The 19,630-nt window shown below is 43.5% G+C and overlaps 2 protein-coding genes across 6 annotated transcripts in view; both read right to left on the bottom strand.

Moving 5' to 3' along the window:
• The window catches only part of CERS5 (ceramide synthase 5), a 33,546-nt gene extending 32,771 nt beyond the window's left edge, over nucleotides 1–775 (bottom strand). The window contains exon 1 of one of the 4 annotated variants that reach the window (XM_028144351.2): nucleotides 405–775. In XM_028144351.2, the coding sequence (XP_028000152.2) occupies nucleotides 405–601 (197 nt within the window). In that variant the 5' untranslated portion in view covers nucleotides 602–775. The remainder of the gene's footprint in view (nucleotides 1–404) is intronic. The other 3 variants (XM_054719091.1, XM_008140667.3, XM_054719089.1) reach the window with 3 other exon arrangements.
• A 2,540-nt stretch (nucleotides 776–3,315) lies between these two features.
• Nucleotides 3,316–19,630, bottom strand: part of LIMA1 (LIM domain and actin binding 1) — an 88,984-nt gene continuing 72,669 nt past the window's right edge. Inside the window, exons 8-11 of one of the 2 annotated variants that reach the window (XM_008140669.3) lie at nucleotides 18,455–18,512; nucleotides 15,380–15,492; nucleotides 7,649–7,782; nucleotides 3,316–5,638 (exon numbers count right to left, since the gene is read on the bottom strand). In XM_008140669.3, coding sequence (XP_008138891.2) covers nucleotides 4,621–5,638; nucleotides 7,649–7,782; nucleotides 15,380–15,492; nucleotides 18,455–18,512 — 1,323 coding nt within the window. In that variant the 3' untranslated portion in view covers nucleotides 3,316–4,620. The remainder of the gene's footprint in view (nucleotides 5,639–7,648; nucleotides 7,783–15,379; nucleotides 15,493–18,454; nucleotides 18,513–19,630) is intronic. The other variant, XM_008140670.3, reaches the window with a different exon arrangement.

Genomic DNA, 19,630 nt, shown 5'->3' with positions numbered 1-19,630 from the left:
CTTCAGCTTGCATGGCCCCAACTAGCTCGGGTTCCCGTGGCCCTTTTCCTGTCCTTCGCTTCGGGCTCTCGGCCGCAGCTCACGCTCAACCAGTTTCCCCGTCTGGAGAATCCTCGGAGGCTGGGAAGACACCCCGCCAAGAGGCCTCTGGAACCTGACATTGAATGGGCCCAGCATCCTCCTCGCTCTCACTCTAGCATGGTCCACGCCCCAAGCTCCCTGTCTGTGCCAGGGCTCCCCGGCCACCTCGCCACCCTCCGCGCATCCCGCGCGGAGCCCAGGCTCCCCCTGCACCCCTCAGCCCAGCCCCTGCTTCCGGGCTCTCCCTGCAGTTCTGCTTCCGGCCCTCGGCGTCCCCCGGCCCGCGCCCCCGGCGCCCGTGCCGCCCGCTCGCCGGCTCTCACCGCTCGAAGAGCAACCGCACGGAGAATACGCCCGCCGCCAGCGGGAACACCGAGAGGATGTGCCGGGCCTGGGGGTAGCCGTAGCCGTCGCCCGGCCCCTCGAGGTCGGCCCAGCTCACGTTCTGGGGCATCCAGAAGCGCTCGCTCCACAGCCAGCCCCACAGCAGGCCCAGGGCGCCCGCCGCCGCTGTCGCCATCTTACGCCCGCCCCGCGGCCGCCACAGCCTCAGCCGCCGCCACAGCCAACGGAACCCGCGGGGAGGCGGCCCCGGGGCGGGGCCGGGCCGGTGGCCGCCCCCTTCCGGCCCCTTCTCGTTCCCCGCACGTCTCAGCCCTGGTCACACCCCTTCCCGAGCCTCCTCCGCGAAGCCGGGCCTCTCCAACGCCCCTCTCGCCTCCCCGCCCACCTCGCTCGCCGCGCATTCCTCGGACTTCGTGGTGGACCCCGCCCTCCAGGCTGGCCACACCCCTTCCCGAGCCTCCCTCAGCCCCGCCCCGAGCCCCGCCCCCGCCCCGAGCCACGCCTCCCTCAGCCCCGCCCCCGCCCGAGCCACGCCCCTCATCCAGCCCCGCCTCCCCCAGCCCTGGCCCCACCCCCACTGGCCTCAGAACGCTGGCCCCGCCCTTTTTTGCTATCAGTTTCGGCCACGCTTCTTTCGCCTGTCCACCTACTGCCACTCCCCTTATTTCGGGGCTAGCTCCCGAATAGGGACAGTCCTTTTTCTCAGCCCGGGCAACTCAAAGCTGCTCCCGTTCCCGTTCCCGGGCAGGCTGTACTCATCTCTCCACTCCCCGCTCTCATCTGAGCTGGACCCGCCTACCCTTCTCCACCATCGGAGGCTAACTAGAATGGTTTTAAAAGAAGTTAAAAATCTAAATCTCTACCTCTTATCTAAGGACAGATAAAGTAACTATCACTAGTATGGCAGCAGTTAAAGGGTTTCAATGAGAGAAAAGGAAAAAACAAAACAAAACGCCAGCGATTCTAAGGAGTACATTAGGTTTGCTTTAACTCAGTGGTTCTCAAAATTTAGTGCACCCCAGCTCAGCCATTAGCTTGTTCCATCTCCTACATGGAGAGTTCATTAAAAGTTTCCTGAGGCCCATCCAAAGAGATTAATCCGGGAGGTTCAGGGTAGGGCCCATGAATTTGCATTTCTAATTTCTAAAAATCTCATAGGTGATGCCTTTGCTGCTGGTCTGAGAACCACTGCCTGAAACCATTTTTCTCCAAACCCAACAATAGCTTAATGGTAACTACCCTGTCTATATTGAAGATACATTTTAAAAGAAGTAAGTCCTCCATGATCCCATGGTAATTCAAACCAGAGCCCCAAGGAACAGAGAACATGCTAACCTGGCATGCAGGAACACACAATGATCTTGGTCTCAAGATCTATGCCCAGCCCTAGCTCATGTGGCTCAGTTGGTTGAGCATAGTCCCATGCACTAAAGAATTGCAGGTTCAATTCCCAGTCAGGGCACATGCCCAGGTTGCAGGTTTGATCCCCCCAGTGGTGGTGCGTGCAGCAGGCAACCGATCAATGTTTCTCACATCAGTATTTCTCTCTCCCTCTCCCTCTCTTAAAAAAACACAACCATATATACACAAAAAATATATACACATATATAAAATGTATATATATACGTTTTAAAAACACATTTGTACTATTTCTCAACCTCTTGGCTGTTACAAAACTTATTGCTCATGAAATATGTAATGAAAGCTTTGGCCAGAAGTGATCCCACCAGTACAATGGTGTTGAAGAGTCTCCTTTTCCCACTTCACCAAATGAGAAACATCATCCTATTGCCACCATCAACATACCAAGTCCAAACAAGTTGCCTTCATTCAGGAGAGCTGAGAGAATAAACAATAAACACTTTTTATTTGGCTGTCATTTTTGTTTTTCTAAGAATGTTTATTGTTTTTTTCTAAGAATGTTTATCTGGTCATTCTCTTAAAATGACTCTTTTATTATATTGATTATGGAGCTAGTCCTTGTTTCTACTCTTTATACCTATGTCTACCTTAGCCCTTGAAAGGCATAGAAAAGGGTTCTAAGTGTAATCTCAGTGCCCATGTACCTGATATATGGTGACATACTCAACTGATAGCCATAAATGCCAGCCATAGGCACTCAGACTTTATTGTATAAAGTCAGGAGATATTGTATCACGTCGATAGGTTAGAGTAGCAGTGTGTCACAGTAAGAGTAGCTAAACTGAAGCCAGGATTGGATATTTTATGAAGGTCAACAGGAGCTTCTGGATAACTGTTCAGTGAACAAGGCTTTCTAACCGACTTTAGCTTATGGTGGAGCAAGAGCAAAAAGTAGTTAGAAAACCAGGCAAAACCCTGAGACGCACAGTACCCCAGGAAAACATAACAGATGACTCAAAAAGCATGCCTCTCTCCAAGAAAATCCACACTTCCCATTTAAAAAAAAAAAGTGCCTTAACAATTGGGTCGATTGCCTGTGCAGGCAAGGAAATCAAACAACCAACTATGCCTTTGCTCAGAGTGGAAAACAAGTCCATTTCAGCAGAGGCATTTGGAAATTCCATTTGGCATTTAGGCCTAATTGTAAGGTAAACTATTAATATTAAGTACAATTAACAATAAAAACCCACCATTATATTCTGAATTGGTAAAACAAACGGCCCATTTTGAATGTACACATTAATTCTCTTGCCAAGTTGCTTTCAATTTTCAAGAAAAATTTGTCTACCTTCAGGATGAAAGCCCCCAAAATCATCCCAACACCACCACCTAGTGGTGAGGTATATTAATAGCACTCCACTTAAACCCACATCAGATCTTTTTCTTTCCAAACTGCTAAGGTAAAAGTAGGTCCGGAGAGTCTGTAACAATGTAAAAAAATAATAATGAAAAAGGAACATTGAAAAGTTCAAATGTAAATTTAAAGCTTTATTGAATAAAAATGTTTCAGACTAAGCAAGACTGTAAGAAAGCAGAACATTTTACATCTCTAAAAAATATTAGAGCTAAATCTCTAAAAATGCAGTACAAAGAAAAGCCTACACAGCTTAAAACACCTCCCTTCACCACATATAATTTGGAATATCAATTATGTACAACAAATGTACTCAAGCTTATAATGTTCCAACGACATAACACTAGGAACCCCCCCACCCCCTACACACACACACACACACACACACACACACACACACAAGCCTATAATTGGTTTAATTGCACCCTGGGAATACTGTCTGCCATAAAAATCAATACATTTCAGAGCTGATAGGAATTAAAAACTTAGTGTCCCAGAAAGGGGATCTGAAATGAAATATATGGTTTGGGGGTTTGAGCTCAAGTTGTTTAAGGCAGGTCCCCCCTCCCCCTGTTATTCCTTCTTTAAACTCATTTTGCTGTAACATGAAACATGGCAAACAGTCATATAAAAGATCTTAACAAAATATTGTATCTTTTAGCAAATTATGAGAAGCACAGATACCACAGAGAAGAAAGCAATCACTTGGGGTATAGTCACACTTATTGGCAAATACTATAGTTTTCTTAGGAGACAGTGGATCTCTCCAAGCACTGAAGGTGCTTAAAAGGTGTTTCAGAAAGATGTTTGTGTTATATCTCAAGAATCCAGTTTAGGATGTGGTTTAAAGAGCAGGAATGCAAAGCAATAAATCCCCCATATATATCTGAGTAAGGTAGTTAATCTAAAATTTTAAAAAAAGACTAAATATTTGATTTCTTAATAGTTGAATACTAAATTAAATTGGTATTCATTTAAAAATATACAAACTGTGCCCTTTATACTAAAGTGCATACAGTAATATTGTTTAGGCCCCTAAATCCCTCTGTATGATTCCATTTTTAGTGTAACAATGTACTATACTAATCATCTATCTATTTCATATTGCCTTTCAGGAATACAGTGGAATCTGGACTATATCAGTTGGAATATTCCCCTTCTCTTTTATAAGACCTTAAAGCACTTATGTATATTATCATGGCTAAAATAGAGGATTTAGGTAATGCTATCTCTAGCATTTAGAGATAAGCTGCAGTATGGGATTTTTTTTTTTTTTTTGAAGCAAGAACTGTTTCCCATAATTACTTCCACATAAATTACAGTTTATGCTAAGATAACTGTATACATACATCACTCTGATAAAGGGCAGTGGCTCACTAACACTAGCACAAGATGAGGCCCAGCACCACAGCAGTTTATCATTCCTCATCCTCGTCCTCATCCTCATCATAGTACCGATTTCTCTTTATCTGCTCCTCTACAGACAGCTCTTTGACTATGTCTCCCTCCCAGAATCCCACATCCTGGGACTTCTGATTCTGAGTAGTGAATTCTTTAGGAGAGGTGTTGTCTGCAAAGCTGGACCAATTTGGAGACTTGGGTTCTAGTGGAGACTGCTGTTTGAAAAGGTTTCTATCATCTTCATCTAAGTTTGCACCATTTTCTACAAGATTCTCACTCCCCATCTCAAAACCATAGACTTCCTTACTTCTCCTCCTCCCTATCTCCCCTCCTTTAGATTCCTTGTTTTGCCAGGTTGTTTTTCCCACACTCCCATTCTTCTCAGAGGCATTGGCATTTTCCACTTGTTTCCTTCCTGCTGCTATTCCTCCTACAAACTCCTCACTCTGCTCTGACATGCTCCAGCCCTTCCTGAAAGGTGGGGACGAGGATTTGGGGCTCTTGACGGAAGTGGTTCGAAATGAAGCTGCTACAGTGAATGGGCGGCTTCTTTCCTTCAGTGAAGAAGATCGTCTCAACTTCTTCAGATCCAGATCGACATCCTCCAGAGCTTCAGGCTTGCTGATTTCATCCTCAGGAGGCCACTTGGGCTTGGATACTTTTATTCCTTCCTCCAATGTACTTCCTGAACTGCCAAGTTCAGTGGGGGGCGGCCAGGCGATCCTTAACTTCTTGGTTTCCGCTGGCCTGTCTTCCTTCTCTGGCTGAGAGGAGGCCTTGGCTTCCATACTTGCGGTGAGCACACCCACCTTGGCAATGGGGGCATCTTCTACCCCTGAGCTCTGAGGGGTCTCTCCTGCATTTGGAAGTTGGGCTGGTCTCTCCAGTGTCTCTTCATTTTCATTTTTGCTTGCCCACAGATCTTTGTGTGGTCTGTGCCCAAAGCCTTCATCATAGTTGCCTTTAGATTTAAAGAGTTGATTGAAGTGAGGCTTACAATAGATTCTCCCATGTAATGATGCATATGTTCCAAGACTGTTGTTAAAAGAAAAAGAGCATGAAGTTAACAAATCTGTATGTTCTTATTTACACCAGCAGGCTGAAATCTGGCAATTGCAGTATTTTCAGAAGATGACAAGTGAGAAAAATACAAAAACACATCAATCACCTAGGATTATCTACTCTATGTATTTATTTATTTATATTTTGTAGCAATAAGATGTATTTATTTTTCTCTCTACCCTTTTGAAAATATTTTTTAAAATTAATTTCAGAGAGGAAGGGAGAGGGAGAAGAGAGAAACATCAATGATGAGAGAGAATCATTGATCGGCTGCTTTCTGCATGCCCCCTACTGGGGACCGAGCCAGCAACCCGGGCATGTGCCCTGACCAGGAATTGAACTGTAACCTCCTGGTTCACAGGTGGATGCTCAACCACTGAGCCACACCAGCTGGGTTCTCTACTCTTTTAAAGCATAACAGTTTTATTATCCTTATAAAAAAAAAATGAACCCTTCCAGACCTGAACCTTCACAAGACATCTTTCTACCTGGTACATTTTCTCATTTTCAAATGATTTCCTTACCCTTTGTCAAAACTGTTAAAAAACAAACAAACAAAAAAACCCCCAGAACTTTATCCAGGAACTCTTGCCTAGGTAATCCCACCTCTCTCTGATCACTCACATATTTCCCAAGTATTTACAACCTATAGCTACTTACAGTAATATTCCTTTGTAAAATCTTCTTCTTCCTAGATTCCCATTTGTGTTATAATTTAAAAGCACATCATTACAGGAATGGGCACAATGTGCTGCAAAAAGCTGGCACTCAACAGATACGAGTGACTCAATACAGTTAATAGGAGAACAGTGCGCAGTTGTCGGGAAGTAAGTCTAACATAATGTCCGTGCTGGACAGGCCTGCAGGAGATTTGGTGTCTCTCACAGGGTGAGACATTTTATTTATTTATTTATTTATTTATTTAAAATATATTTTATTGATTTTTTACAGAGAGGAAAAGAGAGGGATAGAGAGTTAGAAACATCGATGAGAGAGAAACATCGATCAGCTGCCTCCTGCACACCCCGCACCGGGGATGTGCCCGCAACCAAGGTACATGCCCCTGACCGGAATCGAACCTGGGACCCTCGAGTCCGCAGGCCGACACTCTATCCACTGAGCCAAACCGGTTTCGGCAGGGTGAGACATTTTAAAGGAGGTATAAAAACAGCAGCCTTTCCACAGGAGAAATATAAAAATTCAAAAATTCAGAAAAATGTGCTTTGGAGGGGAAAAAAATGAAGTGGAAAAAAGGGACCAATGAGTAGAAGTTAGAGAGGCACACACTGGCTCAGTGGAAGGAATGTGGTCGAGCTCGAGCCATCTCACACTGGACCTGGCTGTCGTGCAGATGCCAGGACATCTTTCAAGGGCATTTGAGAAGGGAGGCTTGCTCTGGAGGGAAAGCTGGAGGAAGTGACATCCTGGCTTCGTAATTACAATGAGTTAATATGGAATATTCCCCCAATTGGCCACATTTGCATCCATACTTTGAGTTACTTGGAAGAAATGATACACATAATGACTATTTTTCTCAGAGAGAAAACAAAGCAACATACAGAAAAATACATTCTCTTCCGGGCCTCTGATTATTGCTATTGTGACCATTTATACAGTACTCAGGACAGTCTGAAGTGGGAGCTTAGATAATTATCCCCCTGAAATTCCTTAACTTTATGATTCTATGACACAAAGGGAAAACATTCTATTGAATTAGGTCATAGGGGGTCTTACCTGCCACTCTATTATTTAAGCTTCAGTCCTAACATGTAAATTAATACATCAATGCACCAAGAAGTTCCAAATACCGCAACCATTTGATATGAAATACTTGTCACTAAACAGTACTTTTTACTTTTTTCAGGGGCCTCCAATAGCACCCTATCAGCGCAATAGCTGTTAGTATCAGCACTCTGAAAGCCAAAGACTCCCTTCCGGGGGGTCCAACTATACAGAGAGTTGGCTTGCTTTAGTCTCACTTACCTAAGTTTGTTGTTGCAATAGGAGCAACGGAAGCAGCTGACATGAAACACCTGCTGGTTGGCCAAGAGACGCTCCATCGGGTAGACTGTCTTCTGACATTCCACACAGGTCTCTCTTGCAGGTATCTGAAACTTCTAGGAAAAGGAAAAGGACAACTTTCACTTAGCATAGGCAGTGATGAGTTAGTACTCTGCTGAGATGTGCCCTGAAATTGACTTTGCTATCTAAGGGCTCCCTAACCTGGCCTGTTAATTCTCACAGGAACACTAAGTCCACTGTGATTGTATCAGCTGGCTCTTTGAAGCCAAGAGGCTGTCCTGAATCCCCTTCCCAGACTGTGTGGCTGCCCTAAGCGTAGCAGCCACTGAGGATGGGTGGGTCTAGGGCTGGATTGTGGAGAAAGGCTTAGACAGGCCACCACACACAAAATGGCACATACATAATGTTTCTGCAGACAGGAAATTAGGGGAAAATATCACACACAAGAAGGAAGAAGTGTGATGGTTTCATTCAAGTGCCAAGGAAAAACAGGACAGACTTTTTATAAGAACAAATTCTGAAGGGGAAAATTTTCAAGGAGAGGAAGAGCATTTGGCTTTGGGAATTAGGAAAAGACACTTTGATAAAGCATCTTTTAGTTCCCTCTGCTTATAATCTTGACTTGCTCAATTCACGAGGCACAATCTTTTTAAAATAAGTCAAAACTGACACATAAATGGAACAATTTAAAAGAGCCACAAACTATTTTATTAGGACTCCAGAAGAAAGCATAGCCCAATAAAGCTATAAGTTCTAACACCTTAAAAAACCCCACACAAAACAATGGAGAATAAAACTAAAAAAATGGGAAGTCATAACTGACTGAGAATCATGAACTGTTTGTAAAGTGTGGAATAGGGTGGGGTGAGCACAGGCGTTCTAGCCGGTAAGTAAACCCAATTCTAAAGAGCATAAAATACTTGGTATTCAAGCACTGATGAAAGCCAGAATTCCAAAACTGTAAGTTTTTACGTAATAAAAAATGGTTACATGGCTTCTAGGGGTGGGGGTTCCAAGTCCTTAGGTGTGTGTAACCCTTCACTTGCCCAAACAGAAACACCTCAACCAGTAAATGCAGAAGCAGCTTCGGTTAAGGTGGCCAGGAGGCTCTCACAGGCACGTGGGTGGCCCCGTTGCTGCCAAGACCAGTGTGGTGTTAATAATGCAAATGAGTTCCAAGGTCCAGGACCCGAATGGTTAAGGTAAGCTTAAAACAAACCCGGTATGGGCAAGATAGAATTTTGATTTAAAAAACCTGAAAATAGACCCATAAAAATTTCACACTGCTGGTTCACTTGTCACATGATTCACTAGGAGGTAAGGCAAAAAGTAGGAATGGTTTTTCAAGCAGATTTGGACAGGAAACGAGAATAGAAAATGGGCATGAAATGGAAGTAAAGGGGAAGAGCTGTAAAAAGGAGTTCAATAAAATTAGTGGGAAACTCCCAAAGAGCACCAAAGTATTTAAGAATGAAGGAGCAAAACTGAGTGGAAATGGCTCCTTAATGACAACCCCCCCTCCATTCCTAGGGGTACAGTCCTACAAAGAAAAACTTAAAGAATCAAAGACCACAGGCTACAACCTAGTTTACCAAGCATAAGGGAGGTATTCAAATGTGATCAAATGTTGCGATATTGAATGCCATTGGAAGTAATTAAGGCATTGTTTGGAGCTCCGAATTATTTTTTCCTTATGAACACTTCTAACAAGATAGGACCTAAGTGGAGGTGTCCTTGAATAGTTTAATTAGGTTTCTCTAAAAGGACTAGGCCCTTATCTAGCAAGCAGGAGATACATTAAAATGCAGAATGATTCAGTATAATAGTACAGTTGAAGCCACTGGAGAGAGCTGGTACAACTCACAATTCACATAATGCGAAAGTAATAGGACAAATGTATTTATCAGATTGAAAATATTTTTCAGCTGCTGGGTGGATTCTGTATTTTTTTTTTTTTTTAACACTTGGCTTAGAAAAATAAGTATTCATTCTGGTCAGTAAAGACAGAGCAGGAGACAAATTCCCCATGGTAAAGGAGGAAATGGGTATTATTCTGCTAAAGTGGAATGGAAGGTTAAAGAACACCCCTCCGCTGTACATACAGAGAGAGGGCACACTGTGGGAGAGGGGTGCAGCCCAGTGACTAGAAGGGAGAACCTGAGAGAAAGCTGAAAGTTGAGCTCACATTAGGAGGAAAGTGGAAGGCAGGAGCAGAAATTAGGTACCGGGAGCAGGAAGCAGAAGCTGGAAGAGACAAACAGGAACCTTCAATGAATACACAGCATTTGGTGCGCCCTGGAGCGCTTTACTGCGGCTGAGCTGTAACTCAGTTACAGACTCAGATCCACGAATAAGACCACGTTTTCTTTCTTTTTCAACGAACTCTGCTAATCGTGGCAAAATCAGCCTCAGCCATATCTACCTGAGGCTGGCACATGCCCCAGCTCAGGAGAGAGGCTTTTATGAGCCTTCACCCACACAAGAAGTGTTTCATTAACAATTCTTTAATGTCTTACTACCTTCTACCCTTGACCCACAATGGCTCTCCCTTGAACGGAGCGGAGCCTTCACCCACCCAAGTGAAAAATCATTCTTCCTCCTTAATATCAAAATCATACAGGCATACCTTGTTTTATTGCACTTCATTGCGCTTCACAGATGTTGTGTGTTTTTTACAAAATAAAGGCAAAATCTCCCATCAGCAAAAAATTACAACTCACTTTATTGTGGTGGTCTGGAACCGAACCTACAACATCTCCGAGGTATGTCTGTAGATTGCTGCTCAAATATCTGACTAACCACAAGCTTCTAACTAACCAGACCTACCAGATCCCCATTATTCCTATTCATTTTTTACATAAACCCTTTTTAATATTATTTAAGGTTTATTTGGCAGCTGCCCAAGGGCCCTTCTGGTTTCATAAAGACAAGAGGATGGCAACATGGTATAACGCCAAGTCAGAGTAGCTGTGGCTGTGCCTCCCCTTTATTTCCTCTGTCCTGGGCTCTCAGCCACTTTTCTGTAATTGCCCCCATGTCTATTCAGACAACAGGAAGTGTAGTCAATGTCCAAAAATCTCTACCATTATGGTAGGTCTGGCATACATCCTGCCCGTGCCTTCATGGCATGCTCGGACTTGGCACAGTCACATTTAAAACACTGTCAATATTAGAATGTTAGACGTTTGAAAATCTTTACAATATATATTTTTTTTCAGCGTGTAAGATGTTTTTCCATCTCCCCTCCCTCACCCTTTTTCTCATGTAGAAACTAACTCGCCAGGATATCAGGTGCCTTATCAAAGTTCTCACAGTCAGTAAATTAAAACTCAGAACTACTGACTCACAAACCCACAAAGCTTTTTTTAAATTTTTCCTGCACTGTTAAATTTCCATAACTAAAGGAAACTCTTTGGGAGAAGAGAGCAGATGCTAACCCAAATGGAAATAATCTTACTACAGCAGTTTGAACAAAATACAGTCTTATGTAGATAATAACTTCAGGATATTTGGGAATGAATGAGCTAATATATACATAATTGATGTTCATAAACACTGTCATGTCTTTCCCACCTGAGGGATCTTACAGGGCCTCTGCTAATCAGCATCTACTTAAAGCGATTTTTCCAACAAATTTGCATGACTTCATCTACCTGCTTTCAGTCTCCTATCTTAAGTATATTTCTTAGTCTAATATTGCCACTGGGGGGTATATATGGGTGTCTGTAGTCGGGGGAGGCAACAGCTAACTATTAGCTTTTAGACATAGTGAAATCAGGAGGAAATTTTGTATGGATGTCAGATGTCTATTCCCCGAACACCACAAAATGCCTGCCATTCCCTCCTTCCAATTTGTGCAAAACAGCTAGGTAATTAAATTAAACTTCTTTGCCACACAGTAAATGATTGGGCCAGTTCTATACAGCCGTAACCATTCCCCTAGCTTTCTTGTGAAACATTTTGAAAGCATTTTGGGGATATTCACATCTTAAACAGATTGCTCTACATGTAGAGGAAAGGTTAGTGCTTTGAGGAAGCAGTAATGATGTAGATAATGAGAAAAGAGTCTGGATGCCTTTCTAGTGTAATTCTGATCACTCTATAAAAGAGCCCAAGACCTCCGACCCTGTCTGTAGAGGAAGGGTCAGCTGGCAGGCACGGGGAGGGGGGTGCCATAGTGCACACCCTCTCCTGCAGTCTGCCATGTTTTCTCTCCACACTCATCAGCAGGAGCAGCCAAGGAAGCCGGGCACAGGGCTGTCCCGGACACAGTGGGGCAGGCAGGTGTTCCCAGGGCCAGCTACAACTCCCTGTACTTCCCCCTTATTCTTCCCTCTGGGAACATTAGGGGGTAACTTCTTTCAATGGGAAAACATAAAGCTTAAGAGACCTCTGGGTCTCTTGAGTCAAAAGGTTCTGATCCTTCTCACAGGGTCCACTGAGCTCTGCACCCAGAATAACACATTTTTGAGAAGGAATCTGCAACTTCAACTTTATTAGCACCAAGTCTCATCAACTAAGTTATTTAGCCAGTGTTCAAATGATACAAAATCCTTACTTTTAAAGACCAGTATTGTGTGTTTTTTAAATTAAGCTAAAATTTGAAATGAGTCGAGCCTCAACTTAGATGTCCTATTTTCAATAAACGACAAGACACGAAGAAAGAGTTTTTCCAGGTTTCGTGAGGCCCAAAAATCTATTCTGAGTGAACAAGTTTATTCTTAGCTGTATGTAATTTCCCAAAATGGAGAAGCACCTTCTGTTTCATGGTCTATAACCATGAGACAGGTTATGCCAAAGTGTTTAAATACTTGCCTGCAGAATGTAAAGGGTACCTTTGAGGAAGAGAAAACAAACTGCTCTTAAACAAAAGTGGAGATGTGGTTGGGTCTCACCCCGGGCTCTGTACACCATAACCATTTGAGCTTTGATCCATGGGCAAACATGGGCAGCGGGCCAGTTTACTCCTGTCTGTAGACAATGTTCAGAACCTGCAGTATACGGCTGGTGAAGGCAGGCCTGTCTGCATTCTACTGCTGAGTGACCAGGGCCAAAGCAGCAGGCATGGGTCTGGGGAAGGTGCACAGGGAGCTTACCTCCAGCTCCTCTTCATGGTATGCCAGGAAGACCTAAGTGAGATGTCTATGGCTCATTGCTCATTAGCTCAGACCCTGGAGTTTGAATCAGGAAATAGCTAGGAAGGCTGATCTAGCAGTTGAGGGAAGGACTTAGGACTGGATTGAGAATTCAAAAATATTCAAGAACAGATTTCAGTTCTTACATTAGCCATAGAATTTCCCTAGTCCCTCAGTCACACAGAACCCACAGACAAGTCAGATTTGCTAGCTGTTCTTTTTTTTAAAAAAATATATTTTATTGATTTTTTTTACAGAGAGGAAGAGAGAGGGATAGAGAGTTAGAAACATCGATGAGAGAGAATCATCGATCAGCTGCCTCCTGCACACCCCCCACTGGGGATGTGCCCGCAACCAAGGCACATGCCCCTGACCGGAACCAAACCTGGGATCCTTGAGTCCGCAGGCCGACGCTCTATCCACTGAGCCAAACCGGTTTCGGCCATTGCTAGCTGTTCTTAATCCAGAACTATAACCCAAGGACTCACATCTGGACAGGGCTGCTACTGAAGAGGAAATTAACCCTGTGGCATTTGCTACTTTGTTGGACTCCAAATACTGGAAAAAGGAAAGTGCTGACGCATGAGCAGATCTTTAAGGCCAGCACAGAAGAGGGCCATGTCAAATACATGTGCGGATTCGATCACTATAACTCAGCTCTTTCTCCCTATACTCACTTTCTCTTGCTACTTCCTTTACCTTCTGCTCCTTTTCAATACATCTTACTGTCCTCATGAATCTCTGCTTCCTTTTAAACATTCATGTTTATCTTCTTTACCCATCCTCCCTCTTTTTAACCCACCCTTTACATACTGGACTCTCCCTTTTCCTCACCTGTGTCCTCTTCTCTTCATCCTTTTTGTGCACTAACTTTCATTAAAGGACCAATCATGCCCACAGTTGAGAGATACAAGCACAGCAGATGTGCGCATGAGGATGGGACAGCCTCAACTACCTGAAAACTAATTCTGCCTGCTGAATTTCTCTCAAAACTTAAGTTTTGAAACAAAACTTAAGAGAGCACCAGAGGAGAAAGACACTAAAGAAATGTAGGTATGTTTGCTTATTAATCCCAATGAGTCAATTAGCACAACATTGGCAAAGCATTCAACGAAAACAAGTCAGTTTTAATAATAATCAGCCCACAATAGGTGTTGGATATTTTTAAATCTTTGTTTATTTTTATGAGAATACTAGAGGCTCGGTGCACACAATTCGTGCATGGGGAGGGGGGTCCCTCAGCCCGGCCTGCACCCTCTCCAATCCGGGACCCCTTGGGGGATGTCCGACTGCCTCTCACAATCCGGGACCACTGGCTCCTAACCGCTTGTCTGCCTGCCTGATCTCCCCTAACCACCTCTGCCTGTCTAATTGCCCCTAATCACCTCTGCCTGCCTGATTGCCCCTAACCACCTCTGCCTGCCTGCCTGATCACCCCTAACTGCTCTCCTACCGGCTTGATTGCTCCTAACTGCTCCCCTGCTGGCCCAATCACCCCTAACCGCCTCTGCCTTGCCCCACACCCAGGACCCAGGATTCCCTCCCTCTGGCCGGCCGCAGGCACCCAGGACCCGGGATGGCTTTGCCACAGGGGACCATGGGTGGGTGGCTTCACCTGGGCCACAGCTGCAGGCACCCAGGACCATGGGGTGTGCAAATTGTCCCTCTCCCGGGCTGCAGCCACAGCCACTGGCGCCTGGGACCGCGAGGTGGGCAGCTTGTCCCTCTCCTGGGCCACAGCCTGGCTGGTCCCCATTCCTCTCTCTCGAGCTTATTTGTGCCTGGCTGGTCCCCATTCCTCTCTCCCCAGGGTTGAGTGTCTGAGCCGTGAAGGCGTGAGGGCATGACGACCATTTGCATATTAGCTCTTTATTATATAAGATATATTTGTTCGTAGGAAGGGAAAAGATGGTTTTTTTAAATTGATGAGTAAAAAGAGATCATAGGTTGAATAGACAAGTAAAGTTTTCTTAAAGTACAAAAATTTTCTACATTCCTTTACATATAAGAGTATATCAAAACATAAGTGTTACTTGAATGTCCATTTTCTTACAGCAAATGGGCTAGCCAACCCCCTCTGGAATGTACACATTCTTTCTTTAAATATGCTGACCACTAATCATGTGATGGTAAAGTTCCCCAAACCAGGGAGCCACTCTTTTGAAGTTGACATTGCACATTCCTGTCCAATGGGCTGATTTTAGTTTAACGGATTTCTCATATTTTCCATTTGTGAGCTTTTACCCATTCACAGATTAATGAACTTGGACTTTAAAAATCAGTTTATTTTCTTTAACTTCAGGTTTTCTTAAAACTTTCATGAGTTTTCCAGATTTCAAACTGAGTGCTACTAGTGAGCCTCCCCTCTCCTGACCCAAACATCTGAGCAGAAGTAACAAGACTTCCAGGAAAAGTGACTGGCCTTAAGTGTATCCTTATTTGGTATTTTTATCCCCTGGAAAGTAAAAACAGGTTATAATGAACATAATGATAGAGGTGCAATGAACTCCACTAGAAAACCAATGCCTAAAGGCTCACAGAGAAATTGCCATCATACCTTCACTGCTTTGGGAGGAGAACTCTCAGAAAGGCTGGAGGCTCTGGCATCTGGACTTAGTGGCTTGGGATGGACAGGTTGCTGGACCTCACTCTTAACCTGGGAGTTACCTGCTTGAGTTACAAAAGGAAGACATTTTTTAGACCTCATGGGAAGTCAGAGAAAACGTTCCTCCCCAAAGCAAAGAAAGGACCTTCACTAAAACAGGTCCTTTCAACACCAGGAAAAACACTGCTTTTCTCCTATGGAATATTCTAATGCTAAAAGCTATGTCTTAGGGTCTCTCACAAATCAGGTTCTCAGCCAGGAGGTTTTCTCACCCTTTGTCATAAACAGCCAGAATCCAAACCACCCTATATAAGGAACTCTCTGCCCTGTAGCTTTGGTCATTTAAAAAAGACATATATATATATTTAATATACACTGAGTGGCCAGATTATTATGATCTCTGAATGCATAATAATCTGGCCACTCAGTGTATATATATATATATATATATATATATATATATATTAGAGGCCCGGTACATGAATTCGTGCATGGGTGGTGTCCGGCCAGCCTGGTCAAGGGGACAATTTGCATATTAGCCTTTTATTATATAGGATATACACTGAGTGGCCAGATTATTATGCATTCAGAGATCATAATAATCTAGCCACTCAGTGTATATATTTTTCCATATATATATTTACACATAAATAAATATTTATATTTTAGATAGAGAGAGAGCGAGGGAGAGGGAGAGAGAGAAACATCAATGTGAGAGCGAGACTTTGATCAGCTGCCCCTGCACACCCTCTACCGGAGATCAAGCCCACAATGCTGGCATGTGCCCTGACCCAGAATTGAACTGGTGACCTTTCAGTGCAGGGGATGATGCTCAAACAACTTAGTGGCTTGGGATGGACAGGGTGCTGGACCTCAGGGCACTTCTGTCATTTTTAAAGGCTGTTTATAGACTTTGATGACTTTTTGGTAGTTACCATTCCCACTAACTCCTTCTGGGGTGCTGGAGAGCAGAAATTTCAAAACGTGTATGAGAGAGAGATTTGACACTATCTTTTTGGTTAGTCCTATAGCAGATATCCATGGCTAAAGATTATGGAAAAAGGCTCCATGAAATTTTTTTCATAATCACTGACGTGTCACCTGCATAAGTTAACTTCCTGCCAATACATTCATAATGTGGAAAACTAAGAAGAGGCACAGAAAAGCCATTTATACAGCTACTAAGGAAACATAAAATAATTCTTAATAATATAGAGTTAAGTCAACAAAGTACTAAAAGATTAAGGCTCATTTAAAAAAAATGTTTTGCAAACCTAGTCAAAACTCAGAAAAATATTTTTAAATATTTTAAATTAATTTTGAGAGAGAGAGGAAGGGAGAGGGAGAAAGAGAGGAACATCTATGTGAGAGCTAAATATGGATCAGCTGCTTCCTATACGCCCCCGACCAGGGATCGAGCCAGCAAACTGGGCTTGTGCCCTGACCGAGAGTCGAACTGCAACCTTTATGGTGCACGGGCCAACACCCAACCAACTGAGCCTGGGAAAAATTTCTATACAAGCAAAATGATTGCAAAAGAAATATTCTTGGATTCAAGCAGCAAAAGTTTCTCCCTAAAATTATAAGGTAGGGTTTACTAGAGATTTGTTTAGCTCTACTTTAGTTGCTGAGTTTTTAAGTGTCTAATAAACTAATTAACCAGGGAGAAGGTAGAAATCCAAATATGTATATACTACAGGCCCGTTGCACGAAGAGATTCGTGCAATAGGCCTTCCTTCCCTTGGCTTCCAGCACTGGGGACCCAGGCCTTCACTCCAGCCGGAGTCTGCCATCTTTATCTTCGCTGCAGACTCTGGCCGGAGTCTGCCATCTTCATCGTCTCTGCTTCGCTGCAGACTCCAGCTGGAGTCTGTAATCTTTGTCTTTGCTGCAGCTGGAGTGCCCTCCTGTAGATCCCTTCGCCCCCCGACTCCCCGCCCTCCCTCACATAGCAGGCATCCTGCCCTGCCCGGCCACTCCTGCACCTGGAGCAGCTGGGCGGCCACCATCTTTGCCCTTCTAATTTGCATATTCCCTCCTGATTGGCTGGTGGGCATAGCGGAGTGATGGTTAATTTGCATGTTTCTCTTTTATTAGTGTAGATATAATACTGCAGATCAGAGTCCAAGTGGATATAGTAAAGAGAAAACCAAAGTTTTTTATCTTTGGGCAAAGTGAAACTCAAAATCACTCCAAAATAGGATGAAAAGGTGATGAAATTTAACAAAACAGGAAAATCTCTAGACTCTGTCTAGACTGGGTAGACTATGGTACATATTTAGATAAGTAGGGAAAGATATTTAATGTGTTACTCAAATACTAATTCTTTATCCCTGTAAATGAATGAAATCTTTGGCTAAACTTTTATTAAAATGAAACTTCAGCCCAGCTAACGTGGCTCAGTGGTTGAGCATCAACCTATGAACCAGGAGGTCGTGGCACATGCCCAGGTTGCAGGCTCGATCGATCCCCAGAGTGGGGCGTGCAGGAGGCAGCTAGTCAGTGATTCTCTCTCATCATTGATGTTTCTGTCTCTCTCTCCCTCTCCCTTTCTCTCTGAAATCAATAAAAATATTTATATATATATATATTGTAAATGAAACTTTAAAGTTAGTTTTTACAGTTTTAAACCTGAAAAGATTTTTGCCTGGCTGGTGTGGCTCAGTGGTTGAGTGTCAACCCATGAAACGAGACTGGTCACTGGTTCTATTCCTGGTCAGGGCACATGCCTGGGTTGCTGGCTGATCCCCGGTATGGGGCTTGCAGGAGGCAGCAATCCATGTTTCTTTATCATTGATGTTTCTTTCTCTCTACCCTCTCCCATATTTTTAAAAAAAGTGTTCAGTTTGCCCCAAGTTAGTAATATATAGTTGAATTTAACTTCTCCCTAAGCCATGAAATGTGTGAAGGGTATTCAAGCATCATTCCTTAAAACCAAGGGAAAGATCTGATTGGCTGAATTTAATGTTACTTTCTCAGCACTGACAGCAATGGGGACACCCTCCAGATATAAGAATGAACGCTTACGGTAGTCAACTTCAGCAGGGGTGGAACGGACTGCCAGGCTATTCTCAGTTGCAGAAACCTACAAAAAAAGAGGGGTGGGATTAAGAATCACATTAAAAATAAATGAACAAGCTGCTGTTAGTGCCATAGAAACCTGCTGACTCCAGTCAGTCACTGGCTGCCTGGGGGAAATAACGGGCCCCGGAACAGCTGAGCATTTAAACAAGAGGCAGCAAAATGTCTTTTATGAGGATATTAACATGCCTCTCAATTACAGAGTAAGGCCAGAAGCAGACTGCACTCCACTGCCAAAATTCTGCATCATCTGTCTTTATGAAAGAACTTCTAAACCATATCTTTCAATTCTCAAAAAACAAAAAGGGCCGGGTTGGGGCGGGGGGGCGGGGGAGGGGGAGAGGGGGATGGGGGCAAACAAACCCTCTATCATGGAGAGCAAAGCTCCTCACCATAAACCATAACTCACTCCAAGGCAAAATACAGTCTTTATATATAGAAACTATTATTATTCTTTAATTTTCCTAATTCCTTATTTCCCAACCAAATACATGCTGCTGAAACCAGCTTGCTAGCACAGAAGACTTTCTGATAGCTGTACAACAAATGTATCTAAAACCAACCTCTGGCATTACCTTCAAGGTTAGTTTCCCTTTTTAATCCCAGTCTCAAAATAGCAGTGTTTAACAAGATGACAGATCTTATGTGTAGGTGCATATTTCCCCCCAGAAACCATCAAAGTTAAAGAAAGAACTTTCTACTAGCTTTCTCTGTCCTTTCTCCTGGTCCCTAGCCTTCCTGGTGTCTTCCTCCACACTCAAAATAATGAGGGACCGAGTAAGGCCTCTATCTGTAATAATTCTTTCACTCGGATGTCAGGGACTTTATGTGCGATGCTGAGAGTTTATACCAGGCTGCCTAACGTACTGAATACATTTATGATGATAAAATATTGGACATTAAATTGTTGCCTGACTGCACCTGAATTTCAGCATGGTTGGTTCTTCCCCACTACTCTCTTTTCATTATAGGAATTCTGACATGGTATAAAGAGAACCAGTATAATAACAGCCAATATTTACTGAGTGTTTACTATGCTCACTGAAATGATCACCTTACATGCATTATTTCATTTAATGATATGAAATAAAATTTCTGAAAGTCATGCATGGCCATAAAAAG

The sequence above is a fragment of the Eptesicus fuscus genome, chromosome 7 (genome assembly GCF_027574615.1).
Source record: "Eptesicus fuscus isolate TK198812 chromosome 7, DD_ASM_mEF_20220401, whole genome shotgun sequence".
Taxonomy (NCBI): Eukaryota; Metazoa; Chordata; class Mammalia; order Chiroptera; family Vespertilionidae; genus Eptesicus; species Eptesicus fuscus.
The sequence above is the reverse complement of the archived record's forward strand: the minus strand, read 5'-3'. Positions and strand labels throughout refer to the sequence as shown.